The 25,744-nt window shown below is 45.0% G+C and overlaps 1 protein-coding gene across 3 annotated transcripts in view; it reads right to left on the bottom strand.

The window, feature by feature from the left end:
- TTBK1 (tau tubulin kinase 1) overlaps positions 1-25,744 on the bottom strand; it is a 100,457-nt gene that overhangs the window by 7,145 nt on the left and 67,568 nt on the right. For all 3 annotated transcript variants that reach the window (XM_054290517.1, XM_054290516.1, XM_054290518.1), the window contains one exon: positions 266-1,872. In XM_054290517.1, the coding sequence (XP_054146492.1) occupies positions 266-1,872 (1,607 nt within the window). The remainder of the gene's footprint in view (positions 1-265; positions 1,873-25,744) is intronic.

Genomic DNA, 25,744 nt, shown 5'->3' with positions numbered 1-25,744 from the left:
AGGGGCATCTGCTATTATCAGACCAAGTGAAAGGGCTTGTAAAAGGAAAGGTCTCAAAGCCAGGACAACGCAAAGAGAGGCTTTAAAAAAAGAAGACAGAGAGGTGAGTATTTCACAGACATGTGGGCTGAAATGACTGTAGGAAACAAGGATGGACTATGCATTCAAGCTGAGTAAAGGATGAAGTCATGGGAGGTGAGCAAAGCCCTGGCTGTGTCTCCTCAACAAGCCCAGCTCTTTGCATTTCTCACCATTTTGGCCTTACCTGCAGGCAGCGGCTGCATCCTGTGGGGAGCTGCCCAGCCCTGCCACTGTAGCAGCCATGGAGCTCTCCGGCCTCGCCACCTCCAGCGGCGTTTTCACCGGCACGATGGGACGAGGAATTCTGCTCCTTGTGCTTATGGCTCTCTCTTCCCTCCCCAGCAGCGCAGCCTTCCTCTCTCCCTTCCGTGGGATGGAGTCATCGGAGTCGTGGGTGTCCTCCTCGGAGCCGGTGGCTGACAGGGTTTCAGAGGCCCGGCGCCGCTCGTCGCTGGAGGAGGCCGAGGAGGAGGCCCCTGAGGCCAGCCGCAGGAGGCGGCTCTGCCTCTTCTCCATCACCAGGCGAGCCAGGTCGGGTTGCTTTGCCCTCTTATAAAGCCTTTCTTTGGCTGAGAGTGAAGTTGAAAGGTCTGAGCCAGTGTCCTCCTCAGAGAACAAAATGGGTATCCGGCTCCTGTACCGCGAGCCCTGCGGCCTCCTGGGGCCCGGCTGTGGCGTCTCCAGGATGGTCTCTGCTCGCTTCAGGTGCTCTGTCACTGGTGCTGCCTTCTCCAGGCCAGGCTCCCTTGTAGCCACCTTGGCAGGCTCTTCCAAGTCCAGTGAGAGCACCGCTTTGCCAGAGGGCTCTGGCTTTTCCTCGGGAAGCTTTGGCACGCCGTTGGGAAGGGCCGGCTGCTCCCCCACGGTCTCTGAGGTGGTTTCCACATGGTTGGCCGACAGCACGCAGCTCTCTGTCTCTGCCCCTTCCAGCCCGGAGTGAATGCTGCCGTTCTCCACCAGCACCAGGTTGTCCTCCAGCTCCTCCTCGATGATGACCTCCTCAAACTGCCCCAGGGGGCCGTGCTCCTCGTGCCGCATCAGCTGCCCACTGGAGGACATCACGTTCAGGTGGGTCTTCTCAGCGATGTGAACAAACGTGCGCTCCACTTTGGTGAACGGGGAGGAGGCTGTAGCCACTGCCACGGGGGGCTTTGGTTCTGATTTGAGGACTGAGGACAGGGTCCCTGGCTCAGACACATCCAGCTGGCTCCCCATGGGCTGCGGCCGCTCACTCTGAGGTGTCAGTGCAGCAAGAGTGCCCAGATCGACTTCTGGAGGTAACTCTGCAGCCACTGGAGACTTCTTCAGATCACCTGGTGAAAACAGCACTAATGTTTTTGAGCCTTCCTCCAGCTCCAGGTCCCCATCAGCGGTGGATGCCCGACCCTTGGAGCCCTTCTGGTCATCAGCCAGGAGCGTGGACGGCGCGCACTCCTGGCTGCGCTCCGTGCTCTTCTGACTCAGGTCGCTGCTGGAATCACTGTGCATGTCAATCTCATTGCCCTCCTCCTCCTCCTCCCCCTCATCCTGCTCATCTTCCTCCTCCTCATAGTCTTCCTCCTCTTCTTCCTCCTCCTCCTCCTCCTCTTTTCCATTCATTTCCAGATAAGGTTCCAGAGGTTTGCAAGGAGCAGTCAAGACAATATTTGAAAAATCAACTTTCTTTATCCGCTGGGATAACTTAGGCTTTTCCCAGTAGTTGCACATATCTTTTCTGAAGTCTTGGTAAGGCAAACTTAAAGGGACCGCCTTGGGCAGGCCATTTATTTCAAATGACTTCAGCATGTATGCCTGCAGGAAGACAAGTGTGACAAAAGGAGAGGGTGAGTTAGCATTCAAACAGCAGCATTGACACAGAACACATCAGGACCAACAGCAGCAGGAAGAATCCATGGAAAGCATCTAATCCATCTCATGGTTCCAAAATACATGCCTGAGCAGTCATCACTCCATCATTTGATTCATACAAACCTTAGAGAGATTCACAGGTACTTATCAATGAAGGAAACAAAACATGCCAAAGAAGTTCCTTTGTCAGCAGTCTTTAACCCAGACATAAAAGAACCATTTTCAAGCAATTCCTCAGGGTTTTTTCACATTTCCCAATCTTCTTCAGTGTTTATGTATTTATTTCAGTATTTACATAGTCACTCCTTCCTTACTGGAACTACTTAGCAACTCGCTTTTATGCCCAGTGAACTGAAGGGGCACCTCTGAGCTAGAAAAATTTCCTGATCACTTTCCATCAGCATCCACCACTGCCCCTGGGGCAGTAACACTTGTAGTGCTACTGTGCTCCCTTGGTGCAGCATTCATCCCCCCCTTCTGCTCCCACATTCCTGTAGCAACTCCTCATTCTGTCTCCTGCAGGCTTCTGCTTCCACTGAAATCATCAGCCAGTCATGAAAGCTGGCACACAAAGTGTCATCATCAGGCCCTGGGGTGTTCAAGCAGGAGAAGTGAAGGGCACACAGGACAGGTGGTGGTGGGGGCACTGTTCCTCCAGCCTGTGGCAGTAGCAGGCTGTGAAATGATTGCAAATGATCCTACAGAAAAACAGGAGCTCACACACACATGCACACACTTGACCAAACAAGGCCAAAATAAATAGGAAATGCCTGTCAAGCATGACCTAATTAACAATCAGTTGCAAATGAAAATCCCATCAGCACCGCTCTGCAGAATGGATTTTAAACCAAATCATTTACAGCACACTTCTGTTAGGGCTGGCAAACTGTAACCTCTCCATAAAATCAACTGGTCAATAATGCATCACATGTTACCCTTGAAAAGTCCTGACCATGAACAGCAGGGCTCCAAACATCTGCATTTTCCAGTGGCATTTGACACTGCCAGAGGATATTTAGGCTACACAATAAACATGCACCCACTTAACCATGTGAGCTCCAGAGCTGCTCACAGCTACCACATTCACCTGGCCGTGGGAATGGATCTTTTTGTCTCTACAAAAAGGGGAGAAAAAGCCCTCAGTGGCTTTTCAGTCCAATGGCACAATTAAAAATGGTGCTGAAAAGTGTACTATTTTTATGCTCCTGTACAACAGAGATATTTCAAATAGGTTGGTGGGCAGCACCAAGCTGTTCTGCATGGTGGTGAGTTGTTATCCGGTTAATATTTATTTTTATATCTTATAAATTAAAACACAGGCTGGTTTTGGCAATACCACTGCAATCCAAAGCTGCTTCTCTTCTTTCATTGAAGCTGAAGCCTGGCCCTGAAGATGGCTCTGTATTAGCCTGGTTTGGGCCTTCACTGATCCACTCTACCTTTTGTATCAGGACGGCAGACGTGGAACTTGGATTGGTAAGAGGCACTTACTGCCCTTTGCTGGGCCATATCCAGCTGAGTTTTTAGTACTTCAAGGATGGAAATCTCACAACCTCTTTGGGACCCTCTTCTAGAGTTTGAGGCTCTTCATGGTGAAAAAGTTGAGGGGTTTAGGGTCTAATTCCTATATCTAACCTTCCTTTCATGAAACTTTCGTCCATGACATCTCATCCTTCCACTGTGCACCTCTGAGAAGAGTATGGAATCTCCCTCCATCAGGCAATTCAATGAAGAAAAAGGATGCCACAACCAATCCTGGTTTTAAGGAAGAACAGACCCAGATCTCTCAGCCTCTCCTCATGTCAGATGTTTCTAGTTCCTGGTCATCCTGGCAGCCCTCTGTCAGGTTCACTCTCCTGTGAGCAGGAACCATGAGCTAAGGCAGCCACATTTTCCTGCTTGTTTGACCTCAGATTTCCACTCGTGACTCTCTCTTGACTTGTTGGTCACTTGTCCAGGAATGCCTGTGGCATTACATGGGTCTGAGCATGTGTTTACCACAAAGTCTGCATGTTTCACCTCTTTAATACTGTCCCTAAATAAAACTTGTCTTAGATTATTCACTAAGGTTGAAGTGCTTGTGAGTGTTGCCCAAACAAATATTTTAGGACTCTACCTACTTTCTAGTCAAACCTAGAAACTGCCAGGTAGAACCCTGCAGAGTTTCTTAACAGAAGGCAACTGGGTTGCCAGAGATAGAAATAAAATCTGAAAGAGTGTGGGATAGTTCAGGGTCTGCAAAACTTACCAACCTATTAAAAACATCAATACCACTGCCCTCTCCCAAGTTCATGGATGTAAAGGGATGCCCCCTACCAACAGTTGCACTCATGAGGACTGGGTAGAGACAGATTTGGAAAAAAGAGGCACCACTTGCCTTATGGCCAGTAAACAAACCAACAGTGGTATTTCATCATGGATTGTCAACAGTTTTTTGCTAACACTGCAACTTCCACTGCTGCAGTTCCAAACATTGTTGAGATTGTGACACTGCCACGGGGTCTGCTCATACCTGGCTGACTGCCCTAGATGTGAAGGACATGCTTTTCATAACTCCCCTCCTTGACCATGTTTTCTTTTCATTAGTGCTTGATCTCTTTATGAACTACTGAGGAAAGGAAAATCATGGGAATGATGGAAGTGCACATGAATGTATTAGAACTGCTAGTAAGTGAACTGAGATTGTTCCAACACCTCCATACACCCAACTGACCTTATTCACATGGAATGGGGACTCAGTGGGCATGGGCCTCATTGTAATCTATGGCAAAAGGGGCCAGGAGGGGTGGAGACACCACTGGAGTTGGGCTCTCACTCTTTCAGTGCCACCAAAATGAGGTGCTCTGATCTTGAAAAGGGCTGGTCTCCCCATGAAACAGGCAGAACAGATAAAGAGAGGACAGAGTGTGATCATGAGGTGACCTTCCCACCTCCCAGATGTAGTTCATGAGGGCACAGTGTCACCTGCAGGCACTGCTCAGGAACCTATAGTGGTCTGTCTATCTGTCTCTCTGAGAGGTATCAGTGGAATTATGAAAGAATGGTTCAGCACATTCCCCTTTCCACTGGAAATTGAGAGTGGCAATGGCTCATGTTTCACAGCCATGATGGTTCAATACTGGTCCAAAGAGGAAGAAATCTGATGGATATTTCACATTCCATAATATCCCCAAGCTAATGGTCCTGACAAATGCTTCAAGAGATTGAGTTACTAGATGGAAGTTCAGGTCTCACTTCAAATCTTATGCTGCAGTTAATCCAAGCTTTTGGATGGACACACAATATTCCTCAAAGCCCTGTGTGTTCATCTCCCTCAGTCTCCCAGCTCACCACTTCTTGGGAAATATTAACTGTGGATTTGACCAAAACTTGGGAGATCATGTGAAAAAAACCACACAAATTTCACTAAGGAAAATGTGGTTTGAAGTGGCACAAGAACAATACAACCACATGGAGCTGCAACATCCCTGAGCCACTGTTAATATTTGTGACTAACAGGGAAATGATTTCTATGATTTATCATCATCCACAGGACATGTTTACCAATATACCATGAGGAATGCATATTCCAAGGGTGTGGGGAGTGTCACAATGCAGTCTTGCATTGTCTTTTTTGACTAACAGTGACACCAGGCCTGACATCATTTGTTCAGAGCTCGCACACACTTCTGGGGCACACCAAAAGGCTCAGCAGTGATGGAATATGGTCTGCAGAGGGATAGTGATGCCAACACACACTGGGATTATTGACACTTTGTCACCTTTGGAGGAAGCAGCCTCTTACAACAGCTGTGTGTGTGGATGAATCAAAAGGGAGTCAATGGTAATATGTGTGTCCTGGGTAATCAAAAAAAAGTGCTTTGCACTCTGTATCTTTCCTATGCCAATCTTCCCAAGATTATCACTGTCCCTTTTTCTCCAGGCTTTAGAGAATTTTCTTACACCATTCTGGCTGCTCTTGCTGGAAGTAATCCCTATTTCTGGAGCTGGGGAGGATGTTTTCCTTGGATCTTTTCACTGCTGCTGCCCAGAAAGGCAGAGCCCCTTCTCTCTCCACAAGCTCCAGCCACTGCCCCAGTTCCAGCCACCACTGCTGATGGAGAGCCTCTGTTGGCTGGTGTAGAGCAGACAACCCAGCAGCACTGACTTTTGGTTTTGGACAATCAGAAATGGTACTTTCCTGTTTTTTGGTTTTGTCCCTGTTCCCCACTGGTTGCTTTTTAGGGGGAGAGGGAGGTCTGTAATCGCAAAGGCTCAGTTGCTGTGTTGTGTTTTTCTTTTCTTTGTCCTCTCTCTTGGCCATGTGAGCAGCACAAGGGGCTTCTCCACCAGCTTGTCTTTACCAACGAGATATTTGTGACAAGTGGACTTGTGGTAGGATGGGCTCTGGAAGCTATTTTCACACCCCAGCTGATGGCATTCCAGATCAAATGATGTTATATAACCTTGCTGAACAAATCAAAGCACTGACTAATGCAGCTCATGAGGCACTGGAGGAAGCAAAGGTACAATTGCAGGCAACATCAAAAATGGCTTTGCCAAACAGAAAGACTAAAATTAGACTTTTATTATGGCCTGAAAATGCAGTGTGGGGATGTGTGAGCCTGTCTGATGACACCTGCTCCATTCACATATCAAATGTAACTAAGGATCTTTATGCGCAACTAGATCATATGAAGTATATAGCAAGAGCAAATAGAGATCTTGGATATAGTATGGAAAATGGACATTAAACAAGCTCCTGCATGGGTGTTAGGTTTTTCACTTGCTGGTTATCACAATCTTTGGTATTAGTTTTTATTGTAATTATTAGATTTTGTGGATTATTATGAATGATAAGCCAGGTAATGATATGCATAAGATCTGTATGGATGGAAATGAAAGAGGTGGAAGAGGAGGAAAAGGAATCACCCTAGAGAGTTGTGATCATGTTCACAGGGGTCTTAGGATGAGGGAAGAGACGAGGATCTGACTCCATGTTTCAGAAGGCTTGATTTATTATTTTATGATATATATTATATTAAAACTATACTAAAAGAATAGAAGAAAGGATTTCATCAGAAGGCCAGCTAAGAATAGAAAAAGAAGGAACGATAACAAAGGCTTGTGGCTCAGACTCTGTCTGAGCCAGCTGACTGTGATTGGCCATTAATTAGAAACAACCACATGAGACCAATCACAGATGCACCTGTTGCATTCCACAGCAGCAGATAATCATTGTTTACATTTTGTTCTTGAGGCCTCTCAGCTTCTCAGGAGAAAAAATCCTAAAGGAAAGGCTTTTTCATAAAAGATGTCTGTGACAAGAACAAGTGGGTTTATTTTCTGTCAGAATTTCTACACCCTTAATGCAGCACATGGTACAGAGTGGGCTCAGTGTCCTCCAGAAAAGCCTGCTCTCCCAAGCAGCTCTGCACTGATGTGGGCAAAGGGAACAGTTTCCCATATAAGCCTAATAAATGTTCCCTTTTAGTTTAAAATTTGGGATTTTTTTCTCTCCCATCTCTTGTAAGCAAAAATCAACCAGGAACAGGAAAAAACCCCAAAACCCCTCACAATATTTATCTCACATAAATTCAGGAAATGATGCACTTCTTCCACGCACTGTTCTGTTTCAGACCATGCTATAAACCATGGCACCACTGGATCCTTCTGCAGAGCCTGACAGACACACACATCTGCCACACACCAGCAGCATCTCAGGGGCAAACAAACACACTGTGAAGCATGGAGAAGATGAGCTTTGGACCTTGCCAAAGGCAGACTCAGAAGAATCCTGCCTGACCCTCCACAGAATTCCCAGGAGGAAAGGGGACTCACACACTGTACAACCCTCTAAGTCGGAGACCACAGCCTTACCCAGGCTCTTTCTTCCAGACCATCACCTGCCTGCACAAACTGCTCTCTGCCTTTGAGCAGCTGGAGTCTTGCGATTCTTCTGCATGAGGGAAATTTCCACCACCCTTTCCACAGGTACCAGAGCCTCCACATGCCTTGAATTGAAACCACATTGTGGCATTCCCCAAGCACATAAACCACATCTCTAACAGTCACATAACTTTGTTTCTGTTCCCAGATGTGTCTTAACTGCAAGTTTTTAGTGATCACACGTGTGAGCAATAATGGAACTCTCACTGTTCTACCAGATCTCCTCAACTCCCTGTGCAGGGCTCCCACCTACCCAAGGATGAGCAGGAGACACCTTTCCAGAGCAAATGAAGTAGAAAAATGAAGAAATAAAGCAAATAAAAAACCCAGCCATCAACAAGATGCTGCCTTTGATTCTTTAATAAGGTTTTGGTAGTATACAAGCTTTTTTTTGTTTGTTCGTTTTTTCTTTTTTTTTTTTCTTTTTTTTCCCGATTGTCTGGATTAACATACATGGATTTAAAAAAGGCACAAAATCCATTGCACAGCTTCTGTTTCATTTGTTTTTGATGACATTGCCTGTTCATTGTGGTTTCAAGTGTAGGATTTTACAGTACTCTGCAGCATTTACAGCATGATCTACATACAGGTAATCAATGCATGCTTTTATACAGGAGACAGAATTCAAATTCTCTCTCAGTATTTCTATATACACAATAATACAGTCTTTTTCTTCTGAAAAAAAAGCTTTAAATTGGTCTTGCATGCTTGGTATACCAGAAGAATTAGTGCAAGCATATATTACAGTGTTATTGCAGTACAAAAAGGGGTTGACCTTAGGCTCTAAAGGGATTAGATAAGGAAGAATAAAAAGACTCGAGGAAAACAAGCTTTGGATCCCTTTAGTCAACTACGTCCTTCCAAATGGATCCCTACACAGTACTGCCTTTAAAGCTACAGCAGGCTGCGTCCCCTCCCTCTCCCTGCTGCCTTCCCCCTGAGACAAACTTCCACAGCTTCTGCAAACCTTCTGTCCCCAGCAGTCCATGAGGACTCCTGGCAGCCTGAGGAATCCCTTCTGCTGGACCTCTCAATCCCGGAGACCTGCCTGAAGGGGACTGCACCGAGATCCACTGCTTCAAGCAAACTCAAGTCCCAGCAGATGGAGCTTCTCGAGCAAGCCAGGAAGCACAACAGGTTCCCTCTACAGCTTTTGTCTCCTCTCAGTAGCAACGACCCCAGAAACCCACATTCACCTCCTACTCAAGTAGCAGTTAGTTAAATATGGTTTATTTAACCATAAATAAACTCTCCTGCTTAGCAGCAACAGAAGTCTAGCAGGTGACACAAGGTAATGCAAAGGAAGGATATGCTGGTCCCTGAGATTCTTTATGGGAGCTGAAAGGTCTGAGAAGCAGAAATCAAGTTCTCAACACGACGTTAATTGTTCCACTCGGAATGGGAAGAGGCCTTAGTCCTGAGAGATGCAGATGGCACACAGACAGCAAGAGCTGTGGTCCAGTCTTCCCTGTAACAGCTTTTATTTGGATACTATCAGGACCTTAGCATATCCTGGAAGTGACATTATCCTCTGCCAACATAGACTAAGCTTGATCGGGACTGGGAGATCTGGCAGGATTGACAACGGTTTGTGGAAAAAACCTAGAATCTGAGTTTCTGAAGCAGCAGCTCTTTCTTCAAACCAGCATCAGATGAGGTAAAAGTAGCAGGGGTCTTAGAGCTGCCATGCTTACTTGCAGGATCTCCACCTTCCAAGAATCAGCACCATAAATGTTAGAGATGTTCTTCTATCCAGCACCTTACCATCAACGCTCCACAGCCTTTTTCTTCATTCTTTCTACCAAGGTGAATAGGACAATCCAGTCCTGTGCTGGATAAGTGCTCTGCTCCTCCCTGTTTGTGCTTTCACGGGTTGGGTTTGTGCCAGTTTTCCTAGCGTCTTGGATGGAAGCAAAAGCTCTGTAAGGGTGGGATGCCTGCCACTCAGCCTCCCAACTCTGCACCCACCAGTGTCTCCAGGGAGAGCCAAAGCAGAGCTCCCTGTCTGAGCAGACACGGGGAACACTTCGTTTGTATCACTCACTGGAGACTCGGGAAATAGTGAGCAAAGTGGAAGGAAATGATAACCCAAAAGTTCCTCTAGTCCCTAACTGTAAAGGCAACTTAATAGCAGCAAGAAAGAAGAAGAATAATATTCTGAAAGCTAAACATCTTCCTACGTCATAAAAATAACTAGAAGTCAGCAGTGCTGAGTAAGAACCTGATCTGGTAGGGGTTTTCTAGGAAGGACCAAGCTGAAGGGGCAAGAGTCCCACGGAAATCCTCCTTATCTGACTTGTTCAGAGGAAATTTGCCATTACTGTGTTTCATGTTGCCAGATAATTAATTGCACTCATAATTAAACTGAGAAACTTGTTGGAGTTGTTGGAGGAAACCCTGGGGATTTTTACGAGGCAAGTGCACTAGATGAGGTAACTCATTGAACCACTTTGCATATGAAAAAATAAAACCTCCAAACATAAAGCAATTTTCTTTTTGAACACTAGAAGACATGCAAGTGAATGTAAAATGGGGATTGCTTCCAACCCCCAGGTTACATGGTTAGCAGCTTGTTCAAAATGTACATTCATCGTAACATCATTTTTTTTCAATGGCAGGTGTGATATAAAGAAGTTGCAATACAGCAAATAACACTTAGAAACATTTCCCAGAAATTAATCTTTGCGCTGTCCCCTGGAACTGCCAATGCAGGTTTGTGTTATAGTGACCCAAACACAAAACACGTGGCATAAAAATGCAACAAAAAGCAAGGTAGTGCCACAATGACCAGCCTTTGTGTGTTTTATTTCATCTTTTAACATTACCCAAAGTAGGTGTTTGCATACTATAAATTATGTCCCAAGTGCCAGCACCGTTCCCATCACCAGAAAACTCTGCCATTGGCTGACAGCAAAAGGAGAGATTTTTGTCTTGTGTATTTATGCACAACACGCCGAATGAAGAGACCTGGGCTGGGCCAGGTTGCTGAAATCAGACCTGCAGCACGCAGAGGAGGCCGGGTGTACCTCCTGAGCCAGATGCCATAAATGTACTCTCTGTAAGTGGCTGAGATTTGTTCTTTGCAACATCCTTTTCAGCATTTGGGGGTGTGCAAAGTGGCCCACTGCTGGCACAGAAGCTCTTCTGTAAGGCAGGAGCACGTGTGACAGTTTGCACGCCACGTGTGGGTCACGCACGCACACAAACACACAGACAAGCAGAAATGGAAGCTCCAGCACAAAGCATCCCAACACCATCCTGGGGACAACACTGACATCAGGAAGCACATCTGGCTTGCTTTGGTCAGCCTCCCCAGAAATTATTTGTTCTCTTCCAGTCACTCTGGGGAGAGCTGGCAAGTCTCAACAGGGAAGCAGGTCAAGGAAAAGGTACTCCATGTTCTCCAGCTGAGAAATAGCTGAGGCAATTTTTTTCACAATAAACACTAGCAGGATTTTAGGGGGTTGCAAATTATCCATGGTTTTAAAGGCTTCAGACCTTGTGTGCTAGGAAATGCAATTTTGTTTTTTTCAGCTAGTCTCTTGCAGCCCATCTGTTACTGCCAAGCAGAGCTAGACAAATATACGATAGCTATCTCCGAATTGTTCTTTTCCATTTTTACCAAAGGGAAACAAGAAAAGCAAAAAGAAAAATAAAAGCTTCTCTTTTGAATTGATTGGGATAAAAGAGCCCTTTCTTATGCAATGTAAAAGTAGCAAAATGGTCTCAGCTTCAGGTAAACTTCTGAGAGTGTCATGAATAAATCTTTAATGACAACCATTATTAAAATGTGTCATTCATACAACCCAGCAGTTGACAATAGAAATAAATTCAGCCATAGACGCAGAACTGCGTCAGTTACTATGCGGCTGTAATACAAATGTAACTGGATGCCACAGAGACTCCATGAAGCCTAAGGAAGAGATGCCAGACCCACAGGACAAACATGGTTGGTATCTGCCACCAATCCCCCCAGATAAGCAGTAGAAAATCTTCTCTTTTCAAGAATAATCTTGTGCTGCTGTCAAGCTCTTAAAAGCTCCACATATACATATCATGAAAGATTGATGGTGGTGTGAGAGGGAAGGATGCTAGAAAACAGGAAAAGGACTGAACACATCTTTCCATGCTTTCTGACCTTCAGTCTCACAGTGCATCCTATTGTTGAGCTATTTTACAAGAGAGGAGTGAACTAGCAATGGTTTTATTTTCTTGCTTTAATTTATTTACAAAGGATCACAGCACCAGATTCAAATAGTGCATTTTTTCCACGAGAGAGCAAGGGAAGTTCCTGGTGATTTGCAGTCAAAGAAATGCCTCAGTGATATTTATTGTATTTGGTATATAGGTCCCACCCACTGTCCTGACAATTTGCAGATTATGAAAAAATATTCAGCCTCCTGAAATTCCCTTTGTGCAACCAAACATCTGGCTTTATGTTCTGAAAAGGCTTTTTTTTGTTGCTGACTCCCCCATGTAAAACAGCAGGGAAGTGACTCATGGGAAAAATAAAGCACTTGGAGATCTTTAGAGTTTAAGAGCCCATAGGAAGGTATGAATACCACAAGTGTTGTTTCAGAATAAACTTGGGATAGGCTAAACTGAGGTGTTTGCTCTGGTTTCCCAGACTGCAGAAGGGTCTTTCTGACTGCAGAAGGCTTCTGCTACAAAACAAATCACCAAGACTCTCAAAAGAGGCTGCACACGTTGGGACAAAGTGGTCAGAGGCAAAGATGGTATCAAAGCCTGGCAATGCTACTGAAATAAAAGACAAATGAGGTAGATAACCACTCCAAAGTGAAATCTTTGGAAGAAATGTTTGAAGCACAGAGCAGAGAAGTGCCCCAAATGACACTTGTTTTGTTTCTAGTCTCAAGTGCTCACAGCCTAGGCGAGTTAGAAGAACAGTGTGTATGTTCACTGGCTTTAGAGCCACTTTTGGAAAAGAAACAGCCCAGCTCCTGAAGAGCCACTCAACCTCTGTGCCTGGGGAAGGTGCTGAAAACACATTTGCTTATTATGGCTGATAACTTCAAGCAACAGGCCCCTTTCCAGAGGTTCTGTATCTAAAAAATATAGCAAAAAGGAAAAAAGACTGTTGACTGGTTCTCAAAGGCATGCTGCCTTCTTGTGTAACACCTGGATCTGGTGTTACACACCTGGGGAGAGCTGGGCATCAAATGGAATGGCAGAAGAAACAAAGAGCTTGTTTCAAACAACAAGATACTTTGGTGGCCTAATGGCAGTGGCACAGGCTTCATAAGGGAAGAACAGTCATTATATGTGGCAAAGTAAAGAACACCAATCCCCAAGAAAGAATCCACCAGTCTGTGCCATCTCCAGTTTAAGATAGGAGCAGGAGGAAACACTGGTGTGTTAAAGTTTACATTTAATGAAGAGTGTCAGCTCTGTTGCACTTATAATTGCCCTCTCCTGGCTGCTTGAAACACCCAATTTGATTTGAAATCTCCTCACTCTCCCAGCTCCTAGGCTGGAGAATGGGGACAGTCAATTTGCCAGCCCAGAAAAGCATCCATTTGGAAGAACTTGAAGAGTTTGCAACTGGAGCTGCGACATTTTCTCACTCACAGACACCAGGCACTGATTTAAGTGGAACTTGGAGACATGCTCACAACACCAGAAGGGGTGTTCAGCCAGCTATTTACATGGTTTGAAAATGCAGATGGTACCCATGTCTTGAGGGAAAGACCATTGCCAGCTGTCTAAATTTAGCTGCTGAGGCAGACAGTAACTTGGGGGTGCCTGCTAAGTCCTAAGGATTCCAGGGCTTGAAACTCATGCAACTGCCCTGAAAATGGAAGGTATTCTCCATACTCATTTTTGAAATCAAGCTGCCTTTAAACAGTTTGATCTCACACAGATTCCATGCAGAGCTGAGACTGCTCCAGTTGCCAAAATGTGCCATTTTTTGGCAATTTCCTCCAAGGAAGTCAGAGGGAGGGAAGGTCTCTTGGCTGCTCAAAGTGCTACAGGGATTGTGTGGGGCACCATGAGCTATGCAATGCATAAGAAATGGGTGCAGGAGACATGCTCTGCGGGTTCTTGGGAATGGCAAAGGCAGAAGGGAGTGCAGGTACCCAGGGATGCAATCAGGATGATATTCCATGAATGGAATGGAGGTAAACCAGGGGGTTACCAATGCATGGAGTGGGACACGCAGGAAACCAAGGCAGAGCAAAAAGACTTTGTAATTGGGGAAGAGATGGGAGAGGCAAACTGGAACAAAGAGGCAAGCACATCTCAGAGAACTTCTCAGTGAGGTGGAGGTGAGGGGGTTCTGCATGTGAAGTCTACCAGCAGCTTGGGGCTATAGCAAACTGCTGCTGTCCTTGCACCCAGTTCCAGATGTGAGCAGAAGCTGGGTGGCAGCTGCTGAGCAATGTCCCTGCTTACAGAGCAAGGAGAAGATCCCAGAGGAGAACACCAGCTGCCTTATCCCAATCCAGCCTGGAGGCCACTGTCCAAGGACAGCTTCTCCATCCTGGGTAGAGGGGGTGTCAGCTGCCATTCAGCCCAACAAACACAACTTCTGAACAAGCTTGTCCCTTTCAAGAACAACAGTCCTGCAGCAGCCTTGATCACCACAATGCCCAGGTTCAGACACACTACAAAGAGAAGGAGTGGTAGGACAGGAGTGACCACATCATGAAGAGGTAGTGTAAGGATGGGGTTATACCACCCATATGGCTGTTTTACAGGGCATTTCTATCTTACTTTCTGTCATTACTACAACAAAAGACTTTAAATAGTGAGAGAGGTGATGCACTGTAACTCTTTCACATGCCTGCCCCCTAACAGTAGTAAAAAATAATGGGAATGGTAGCCAAGGTCAGGCTCACACCAGGGACTTCATCATCAGGGGGGTATCAAGAAGATACTCCTAATGAAAACTGGCACCTGCAGAACTGCCCCTGTGCCAGTGCAATTTATTTTCAGCCAACCCCCTCCCACCAGAACTGCCTCCCCTGAGAGTGAATGCGTGCTGGCATAACCACATTTACCCAGTGCTAGCTTCACCCAAGCTTTTACAGTAACATTTTCACAGAAATCATATCTCATTAGCTCCTTCCTGAGGGAAGGAGGCTGAGGAGAGAGCGATAAATTGGAAACATCTCCCGTTCTGCATAGAAAGAAAGTGAAAGGAGCCAAGAGGCCAAGATATAAAAAGATGGCTTTTATATGTATATACAAGTGATGAACATTTGCTCACTTGAAGTAGATCATGAGATCCCAGCGACAGCTTCCTGTCCTGATGCCAATGATCTCTGTGAGGGAGTGGCAAATGCTCATTTCCAATTTGGATTCTGAGCAGAACAAGTGCTATGTACAATGGGAAGGAAAGGAAGAGTATCTCCCTCAGGATGCAAACCCCATTCTTGGACCCTTCTGACGAACCCAATTTGCCTAAGAGTCTGATGCTGAAAGGGAATTTTATTTCACTAGTGTTGATTCCCACTGGCTTTTTCCATCTGAAGAACTAAAAAAACTCTACCAAACACAAAAGGACAAATAAGTAGGGCAACTAACTTTTCAGCCCACAGCCCCATGATCAATTTTCATGTCAAAAGCCTTCCATCAGCTGGGTTTTTTGCCAACTGATTTTGGATATATTTACATTTATAATTGCAGTCATTATAAATTAAACACAATAAATAAATGCAATATAAATGTAATCTACATAAGTTTTTTTTTAGAATTGCACTGCAACTAGTTTCAATATTAATTTATTACATTTCCATATATATAAAAAAGACCTCTTTTCACATTTCTTTAATTTGCCAACTGTTCCTCAACAATATGTAGATTCCATAGTAATTAATACAGCATTAGATGAAGATGTTAAAAAACCCCTTTAAATTGACTATTTTTAATACTTTTTGCATAATACTTTAACATCAGGATTTCAGCCATTAGCACCAATTAATTTGTTCAGAATTAAATTGTAAAAGACATATTGATCATGAAAGAAGACTTCCCATAAAGCCCAGGTGACAGCAACATGTCCAATTATTCTGGTATAGAGCCCAAATTTGATGGTTTAACAGGACTGGTTTGGAAACCAATATTTAGAAACCAATTACAGAGACTGAACAGCAAAGAATTCAGTGTCTTTAAATAATGTATTTCAGTGGTTTACCACATACCTATGTCTTTAAAATGAGCATCTTGCTTATAGGTTTACCTTTGCTATTTTATCTTGTAGCACTTAGACTCATATCTTTGCCTGGCAGGTTAAAACCCCTCTTGCTCTGTTCAGGCAGAGACACCTAACAGCAATCATGTCACTTTTTAGTTTTGTATTTAATGACAGACTGCATTTCTTCCAGCTTATTCTACAAGGCAGCTTTTACAGAAGCATTCTTGTATTACTTCTTCTCTTATAGGTTTTGAAAATCTCTTAGAGAAATTTCCATACAAGACTTGGATATGTCTGGTAGTGATCTCACCACCACAAAAGATCTCCCTCTGTTCTTCTATTCTTTCTATTTTCCTGCTGATACACCACAGAAGAATTTTTTTTTTTTTTTTTTTGCTGCTGCAGCATGGTGAGAACTTAGATGCAGCTAATTACTTCACCTAACTGCCACCTCATTTTGGGAGGCAGCACCTCCCAGGGCACAGTTTCTCTCATTCTGTACATGTGACTTACATCTCTCATACTCCAAACATGACCTTGTCCCTGTGTGGATGCAATCATCACTTTGAACACAAGCAATTTATCAAGGAATTCAGATCTTTCTGCAGGGCTGATCTGTCAGTAGTGTTTTATCAAACCACCCACCTTCTGTCACTGCAAACCTTCTCCTCAGTGATTTCTTTGTTCTTCTTGGCAGCCACTAAAGGCATGGAATAGTGCTGAGTTAAGGGTAGGAGGTCAGGAGTCCTAATGAGAAACAGCCCCTCTTATAAGAGATAGCAACATATAAACATATTTTGTTTGTCTAGTTGGCTTTCAATTTATTAATAATTTTAACTGGAAGAAAGTCTTACTGAAGTCTGCATAAATCAACCACTTTATAAATCAGATTTTTGAACTTAGAAAAGCAGTATCAAGTTTATGTGAGTATCATTATGATGAGCAGCATTAGACAGATTACTGATCTTTGAAATTTATGTATGGATCTACTTACTGGCTTGTCATTGTTTTTGTCTGAACAAAAGGCTTAGAGTTTATAAATACCCAGTTATCCAGTTTGTTCCCTTTCCTGGCTGGCAAAACTAAAAACTATTTGATTTTTCTTCAAAAATAGAACAAGAGTAACTTCAATTCCTAAAATTGACCTTGAAAAGCGAACATCAGTGTTTTGGACGCTATGAACAAAAATTATTAAGAGTTACTGATTTAAGTCTAGTGCTTTCACAAATTCTATTTTTTCTGGAATCTGTTCTTCCATCAAAGTCTCTAGTGAAGATGGAAAAAAATAACATCAGAGCAGAGTCTACTTAAGGAAATCATCCCTTCTCATGTCACTTTGAGAAGAGCAAATCCTTGCTCTTTCTGGTATCTGTCCTTGACAAGGGAACTGCCAAATAGGATTAGGCTAGTGGTTAATTCAACCCAAGTATTTTTGGAAATGTCCAGTACCTTTTTAAAAAATAAAGCTCATGAAAAAATTACAGATAAAAATTTTGTCTGATCAGTAAACTGTCCTGTTCACACATGTTCTTGGGGCAAATCAAAAGACATTGATGCCACTGATTCAAGAATGACTGTGGGAAGAGGCTGCTCATACCTGTGCTGAATCTTCTCAAGGAAGGTGTGCTGCCCCCCCATCTCCATCCCTGCACCCCCAGGATGCTGTATCAGCATGTCAGCCTGTCAGACCATGTCCTGCAGCATGCAGACACACTGGGCCAGGTGCTAGGAACTTCAGAAAGCACCACCCACCCTGTCTGGGGCTGCACTATCTGCTCCTGCTCATGGGAGGGTGAATATAATATTAAGGGAGCTTCAGGTAGGGCAGATGTACCTACAGAAAGCACTGCTTGGGAGGAATTGTTCCTTGACAGCCCACTAGAAACACCCTACCCATGCAGTGATACCTCCATGCCACAACCTCCTTCCAACACCCACACTTACTCCAACCCATTTTCGCATCTGCCTGAGCTTTCTGCACGTTTTCTTGCCTGTATCCTATGCTTGTGTATTTTCTGCACAATATTTTACTTTGGACTTGCACTTCCCTAAAGCCCTGAGCACCAGCAATGACCCCTTCTTCCTTCACCTGAACATCCATACTGCCTGTCCTCCCAGAAGATGAGACCAAAGGCTCATGGCAATAGAAGACAGTTACCACATTCACTTGACTACAGAAAGTCTTCATACAGTCTGGTGTTTTACACTGCAACTCTGCTGAGAAGGGCAATATATTTGTGCAAACACAGGAAATAAGGATACTTATGGCAATTTAAATTAACTTTGAACTCCCTTTTCTTTTGAGATTCACAGTTTTAGCAAAGGGCTTCATGGGCTCTGTATACCAGGAGCTGAGGCCACTTTATTTCTCAAATGAGATCTGTTATCACAGGCATTTCCAAGCAAGGCCAAGAAGCAGGACTGCTCTGCCATTGAAAAGCTGCAGTTGCCTAAAATTTCCGGAATTTAAAACCAGCATAATTTACAGCTGGATCAGTAAGAAAATTTTTGCTATCCAACTTGACAGTCAGTGCCTCTGGGGGCAGGTAGGAAAATTTGGAGCAGCTTAGGAGTGGAGAGCAGACAAACAGTCCCACCGTCATGTAACAGAGGCACAGCCAGAGAGACAGAAACGTGTGGTCACCGTATGGAAACCAAACTGCAACAAAAGCGAGGGGATTTCCAAAGCCAAAGCAACGAAGAGATACATGATTGTAACTCCACAAGAGGGACAAACCTGAGGTCCTGCCTCAGGTGAGCTTTGAGTGGGAGTCTGCCTAGATCTAGATGGAGTAAAACCGCCTACAGATTGGGCCCAGTGTAAGACACCAGCAGAGATGCTCGAACCATGTGCTGAGGAAGGCAACGCTTGCTGATACCTCCACAGTCTCTCCATCCCAGTCAGAACTTGACAACGTTTTGTTGCTCGATTGCTCCTGTTGAGTGAGGCAGCCCTGCACTTCCTACCCCGAGGCCCGAGCGGGATTTCCAGAGGAGCCCTGGCCTCTTTCACACAGAACCACCTTCACCATCTGCGTTCTCATCTTCGGCCTCGCCGCCGCCCCTCGCTCGGGCTGCCGGCAGGTTTACAAAGGCAGATGTTTCCAGTCTCTGTGGGGTCTGCTCGCGGGGGGCTTTGGAAGTTACAGTACCTTAGGCCAGTGTTGTCTGGGACTCAATATTGCATTATAAGTGGTGACACATTGTGGGTGGGTGGGAATCTATTATTGCATTATGGAGGCTGCTGCTTCCCTGAACAGGCTATGTTTTGTGTGTGAAGCGGGCCCACACCTGCTGGAGCTGGGACCTGGAAATGCGGAGGACGGAAGGCATGAGTCTGTGGTTTCCTGCCGTGAGGGGCATGTGCCTGCGGTGGGGCATGCGCACGGGGCTGCTCTCCGCCGAACGGCTGCGCTGTATGAAAGTGCCACCAACGTGAGGGTAGTGTTCTGTCTCCAGGGTTGAGGAGGAGAAAACGGAGGACGCCAGTCTTCTCAGGGGGCTGTACCTCGGGAGGGAGTGCTGAGAAGGCCTGTCCTCCTCCAACTGAAAAAGACCAAGAAGAGTGGAGGAAAAGGTGTCAGGCAAAAGAGTTGACTCGCCCCTGGTTTGTGATGCGCATGCTGCGGACATCTTCGCTGGCGGATGAAAAATGCTTTTGCTCTACACAGGGCCTTACCTACTGCTCTCTATGGCTATCAGCTCCCAGGGATGCTATGGGCACCATGGAGGCCTGCCACGCTCTCCCCAGCCATAGACAGAGCAGAGTGACACCAGCGGTGCCAGGCTCTGCTGCTCTGTCCCCTCCTCTGGCTCTTCAGGCCACACGCCTCACACCTCTCTGTTCCACTGGCAGTGCTCATCTTGGCATGCCACTAAGCTATTCATACATCTTGCATATGGGTTAAGAGTCAAACTCTGAACACATTTGGGAACCACATGGATGACAGAAGGTGAAACAGTGCTAAAATGATTATGTGTATTTGAAAGTGAGGGATTCTCAGGGGCTCTTTCAATGAATCTTATTAAAACTCACTCCAGGGATTTGAAAAAGCAAGTTTGGGGGCTGTTAGTAGACTTTTCTTTTCTCACACTTACATTGCTGGCCTCCTGATACATTTTTATATTGAGTACCTGCAGGGGGAGTGTTAATGCTTCCAGTTCTGGTAAGCAGTGGATAGACAGCAGCTGAACAGGCAGGCAGAGTATAATTCTCCCTTCAGTGAGAAATTCAAAACGCAGAACCATAGGAGGACATGAGGAGAAGATGCACTCTTAGGTTTCTTTTCTGCTTCTGTGACCCTGGGATAGCCAGGAGAGGGAGGAAGTGCACCCACTAGGGACAGTTTGTGCCAGGATGAGATTGCAGTCCCTACCTTCCCTTTATGCTCTGAATGGAAGAGAGAGGCATTAAGGGAATGACTTCAGATCCTTCACCCTGGAAGTGCTAAGCCCTTCCTCCCCTTTCTACCTCTTTTATGAAGCTAGCACTTTCACAAGGGTCAGCAGTCTCAGTCTCCAGAACCAGACCTTTTTTCCTGGAATCGCTTTTTTCCCTTCAAGGGAAGGAAGGGAAAATGGAAATGCATTCCCTTCCTTATGCTGCATTTCTTCTCAGGAAGTCTCTGCAGGTGAAATGCAGAAAGGCAATATTGGATTTTCTTTAAACTGCTCTCCTTACCTTACTGGAGATGTTGCCCTTGCACTAGAAAAAGAGCTCAATGTCATCCAGTGTCATCTCTTTCCTGTCACCTTCAATATCTCTGCAGTGCTTTGAGGCAGATATCTTATCTTCAGAAGAGCCTCAGAGCTACTCAGTTCGTGGTTGGCATTGAATGTGAAAAGCAATTATTCACAGTCCTAAATGTACTGCATGTCACTGCACAGATCAGAGTCTCAGATAATAATAATGTAATGCTGTCATACAGAGTACTCAAGAGAGACAAATAAAATCTAGACAGCAGCTCTAATTTCTCATAAAGACAACCATCTTCTCTTTGCATAGACAGGGCAGAAATTCAGCCCTGGGTGTGCTATTTGCAAGTTGCACAACTAAGCATTACTGGAATTTTTATTCCTAATTTTTGTTCCATGTTTGGGTTCAGCATATATGACTTCCAAGGTATATATCATCTCAATATGGTAAAGACTTCTCAGATCTCAAAGAATCATTCCAGCTACCCAGAGAGACCTCCCCTACAGCACAGGAGCAAGGAACTTGCCCAGGCCATGAAGAAGCAATTACAACACCCCATCAGCAAGTGCATTTTGGTATTGCTGCCTCCAGGATGAAGCTGAGCTTACAGACATGCCACCTTTTCTCATTGATGCTCTAATGCTTAAATTACTCAATCAATGCTGAAGGTGCTGCCCCCCTTTATCCCTTTGCAGCCATCAGGCTGGACCACCTTCCATCAGGCCTGTCCTGCTCTGTTTGGACAGGGTCAGTGGGACACTTTGTGTGTGAAGTCCCAGGAGAATGTGATGTTGGTAAAACTCAATATATTTTACAGATATAAAATGTAATTAGGAATGTCTACTGAGCTTAAGCTTTTGATTGCTATTTTCTGATAGATATATACATTTATATTTAAAGAACATATGCGAATATTACTTCCACTACCACCCTTTTGCTGATCCTTTATTTCTAACACATGGATGGACAGGGACCCTGAATCTAAAGAGTGTAAGAGGCCAGCTCTACACTCATCCTTCTCCATCAGCTGACAAGCTTCTCTCCTCATGTGGAGGGAAGACAGAGGAGCTGAGTGCCAGAGAATCCCATCATCTACAACAGGCATCAAACACAGACCAGTGGGAACTACACTGGGGGAGGAGCAATGAGTCTTCCCCTCTGCCAATGCCCATCTCTCACCACTGAGAAATGGTCCCTCAGGTTCCCCCTGAGCAGCCCACAGAGGATGCTGTAGAGGGCAATGGAAACCAAGCGACACAGCACCTTTTCCCCTGCTGCCCTTGCTCGAGACACGAACAATTTTAAGCAAGTCCACTTGTGGCACTCTCCTGACTGTGTGAGAAAAGAGGCTGAAGACAGCATCTAGATGATTTTAAAGAGTGATTTTAACTACACAGCTGAGTTGGTAAGGAAAACCACAGTAGTGCCTCTTCACTGGGACCTTTTCTAACAGATGAACTCCAGGCCTGTAAGAATCAGCCTAAGCAAAATGCTCTCTGAACCCTGCAAAATATATTCAAGGATAGGTAAAGCAGAGTAAATATCAGCTCCCACTTTAATTTTTCACTTCTCTTGTGGTTTTTTAGATGTGACATCATTTGGACAGGCATGTTTTACGCAGGTGAATCCCCAAACATTTTGTAAAATGCCAACTGCACTAGCAACAGGGGAGACTGAGTCAAGATATACCTATGAGCACAGACCTGAGCATAGTCAGAAATAGTTTCTAAAATTCATGCATACATGAACACTTGTCTTTTCACTGCAGAAGGCAGCAGTAAGTTGCCATGCCTGTCAAATATCAGTGAATTTATTCAGCATACTTAAGAGCTTGACAGATTTTTAAATTATATTGCGAGGCACGGGTTTAAATTATTTCCAGCAGTAACAGCAACCCTGTGTCAGGATTAATAGGTAAACAGAAGTGCAGCTTCAATCTTTTCTTCCAGTCATTCTTTATCTATTTCTACAGCTTTATCTGCACACCAGTGCCTAAAAAAACCCCTGAGTCTTATTAGGTCATCCCTGAAATGCATACATTAAAGTAAACCCTTAGAGCTTTGTTAAACAGATGTAGTGAGTGGTGCACAGAGAGAAGGGCTTGAACATGACACAGCTTCTGTTCCCCCTTTATACCAGGTCTTCCCATGAGATCTGGGCTCCACTGCAGCCATTTTCTTGTCATCTGAAATGGGGAGATTCCTAATATGTGAGAATATTTGGGTCAAAAACTCCCCCAGGCTGTTCAGAGCTTCCTCTGTACTCGACTTTGCTCACAGCAGCATCTGATCATTCTGTGCTCCCTCCCACACCCACAGAGTTTTAACGAGGACAGCACCATCTCTCACATTTGAGCTACAGCATCTGTCTTCCAAAAGACTGACATATTTGAAGAAACATCTGAGTTCTAAATGAGGATAACTCAGGGAATTGAAGGCTGGTCAGGCTTGAAAGGACACGGAGCAAATCCTCCTGGAAGAAGGCATTTCCAAACATAAGAAGGTGCAGTCAACATGGATATATGAAGGGGAGATCATGTCTGATGAACCCAAGAGCTTTCTGTGCTGAGAGGACTGGGTGGGAGGTTGTTGATCTTGACTTTAGTAAGGTTTCTGACACTGTCTCCATAAAATCTTCATAGACAAAACAATTAAATACGGGCTAGATAAGTAGATAGTGAATTAGACTGAAAACTGTGGGCTCCTGGTCATAAAATACCATGTTTGGAGAAAAAATGTCCAGTCATTAATGGTGCAACCAGGGGCTGATAATGCAGCCACTACTGTTTAACAACTTAATCAGTGACCTGGATGATGGGACAGAGTGTACCTTCTGCAGAGTCACAGATGACATAATACTGGGAGGAGCAGCTGACACACCAGAAGGTTTTGCTCGCATTCAGAGGTGCCTGGATAGGCTGGTGAAATGGCAAAAAGAATTTCACAAAGTTCAGCAAAGGGAAGTGTGGAGGAACAGAACGCACTGTGGGCCACCTGTTTTGGAAGCAGTTTGACACAAAAGCACCTGGAGGTCCTGGTGGACTCTAAGCTGAACACAAGCCAGTAAGGTGCCTTTGTGGCAAAAAGGGCCAAGAGCCCCTCAGGATGTGCCAGGAGTGCAGCCAGCAGGCTGAGGGAAATGCTCCTTGCCCTCTGCTCAGCACTGTGAGTCACACCTGCAGGGCTGTGCTCCAGTTCTGGGCTGCCCAGGGCAAGAGACACGTGGACATGCTGGAGGTAGTCCAGAGAAGGGTCACAAAAATGATGAAGGGACTGGAAGACCTTTCATTTGAGGAGAGGCTGAGAGAGCTGGGACTGCTTAGACTGGAGAAGAGAAGGCTCAGAGGGATCCTTAACAACATTTATAAATACCTGATGGGAAGATGGATCCAGACTCTTCTTAGTGATGTCCAGTGAAAATAAAAGAAGAAAGGAACAGAAACTGAAATACATGAAATTCCATTTAAACATTTTTATAAGTTTTTTTACCATAACAGTGATTGTACACTGGAACAGGCTGCCCAAAGAGGTTGTGGAGTCTCCATCCTCAGAGCTACTTTGACTGGACACTGTCCTTAGCAACCTGCTCTAGATGCTCCATCTTGGAGCAGAGGGTAGAACTAGATGATCTCTAGAGGTCCCTTCCAAGCTCAGGCATGCTGTGATTCTGTGACAATCCAGAAGTCACTGTCTTTCTGCCAGTTACAAGTGATGGCTCACAGGCTGGAGCCAGAGAATGGAGAAACAGAAGGAAGCACTTAGAGCAGGGATTCCCCATTTGCTTTCAGTGAGCATGCTACTGACACCAAGGGATGATCACCAGCTTTTGGGACACCAGAATGAGGTCACAGATGGGTACAACAAAGCCTATGACTTCAGTCATGGTATTTCAGCATTTAGTGACATTTTGACCTATCTTACAGGCTCAGTTCATATTTAAAGATAAGGAAGATTTACTCACCTACACACACACACACACACACACACCCCCACAGTTCTAATCAAACCCAGAGAAGCAATAGCATGAGCTACAGGAAACATCTGTCATTGCTAATGAGGCCTTCAGTATTTTCACTAGTTAAGTCCTTGGTCAACTTCTTATCAGTGTCCCAGCCATCCATCCCTTCATATTTGCTGCACCCAAGGAAAAGAGGTTTCTACTTCCCTTTAGGCACCAAGTCCCTTTGAGAGTTAATAGCTGGTTTTGTGACAGCAAGTGGGAAAATATGAGTATCACTGCACAGCTGCAGTGGTAAATGAAGGATTCAGACATCAAAGGAAGAACCACTAAATCCCAGTCAGCTAAAGAAGTCCAGTGTTAGTCTGTGTGTACAAAGCTAGGCCGCAGAGTTAACAGAGGGTATTTGAGAACATAGGAACAAAAAAAAATGCAGTTTGCTGGAGAACAAAGGCTGCCTAATATATTAGCAGTAATCATCCCCAATCCCATTATTTTACCTTTTTTGCCTGCTCTTTAAATATCCCTGTGCAGTGATAAGAAGTCTTTGTGCTGCATCATATCCAACTCCCCCAGTCATTTCACATAGGGGTGCATGTGCTGTGGCCAAGAAGGCCTCTCCAGGCTCCTTCAGCCACACTAAAAATGTCAGTGAAGTGTCCCTGCTGCTGTTTACAGCTGGCTCTTATCAGCTGGCTCTTACCATGTTCATTGCACCTTGCAGATCTTGCGCTGACCAACCCCCAAAGTGTACAGACCACAGCAAATTCAGACACAGACCCTTCCAACTCTGCCAAGCTTGCCTTATCTATAATTTCTAGATACCAGAGGCATTCCACATATTGGCTTTCTACAGCAAACACCTCCACCTAGGAGCCCTGCAACTGGAATGCAGTTTCTATGAGAAGCATGTGCTGCTTCTGTTCCATGCTCAGCAGGACAGCCCTCATGCCTACTGTCAGCATTTCCACCCTTCCTGCAAATGCTCATACACCTTAACGGGGGACACCTTGCCTGGTGATTTGCAAAGATTTGCTTTGATTCCTTTTACATAAATTCTTGTCTTGTTCATGGTT

Source organism: Melozone crissalis, unplaced genomic scaffold (assembly GCF_028551555.1).
Source record: "Melozone crissalis strain CALT ecotype California unplaced genomic scaffold, PUWL_Pcris_2 ptg000081l_1, whole genome shotgun sequence".
NCBI lineage: Eukaryota > Metazoa > Chordata > Aves > Passeriformes > Passerellidae > Melozone > Melozone crissalis.
This window is presented reverse-complemented; position numbering and strand designations above follow the sequence as displayed.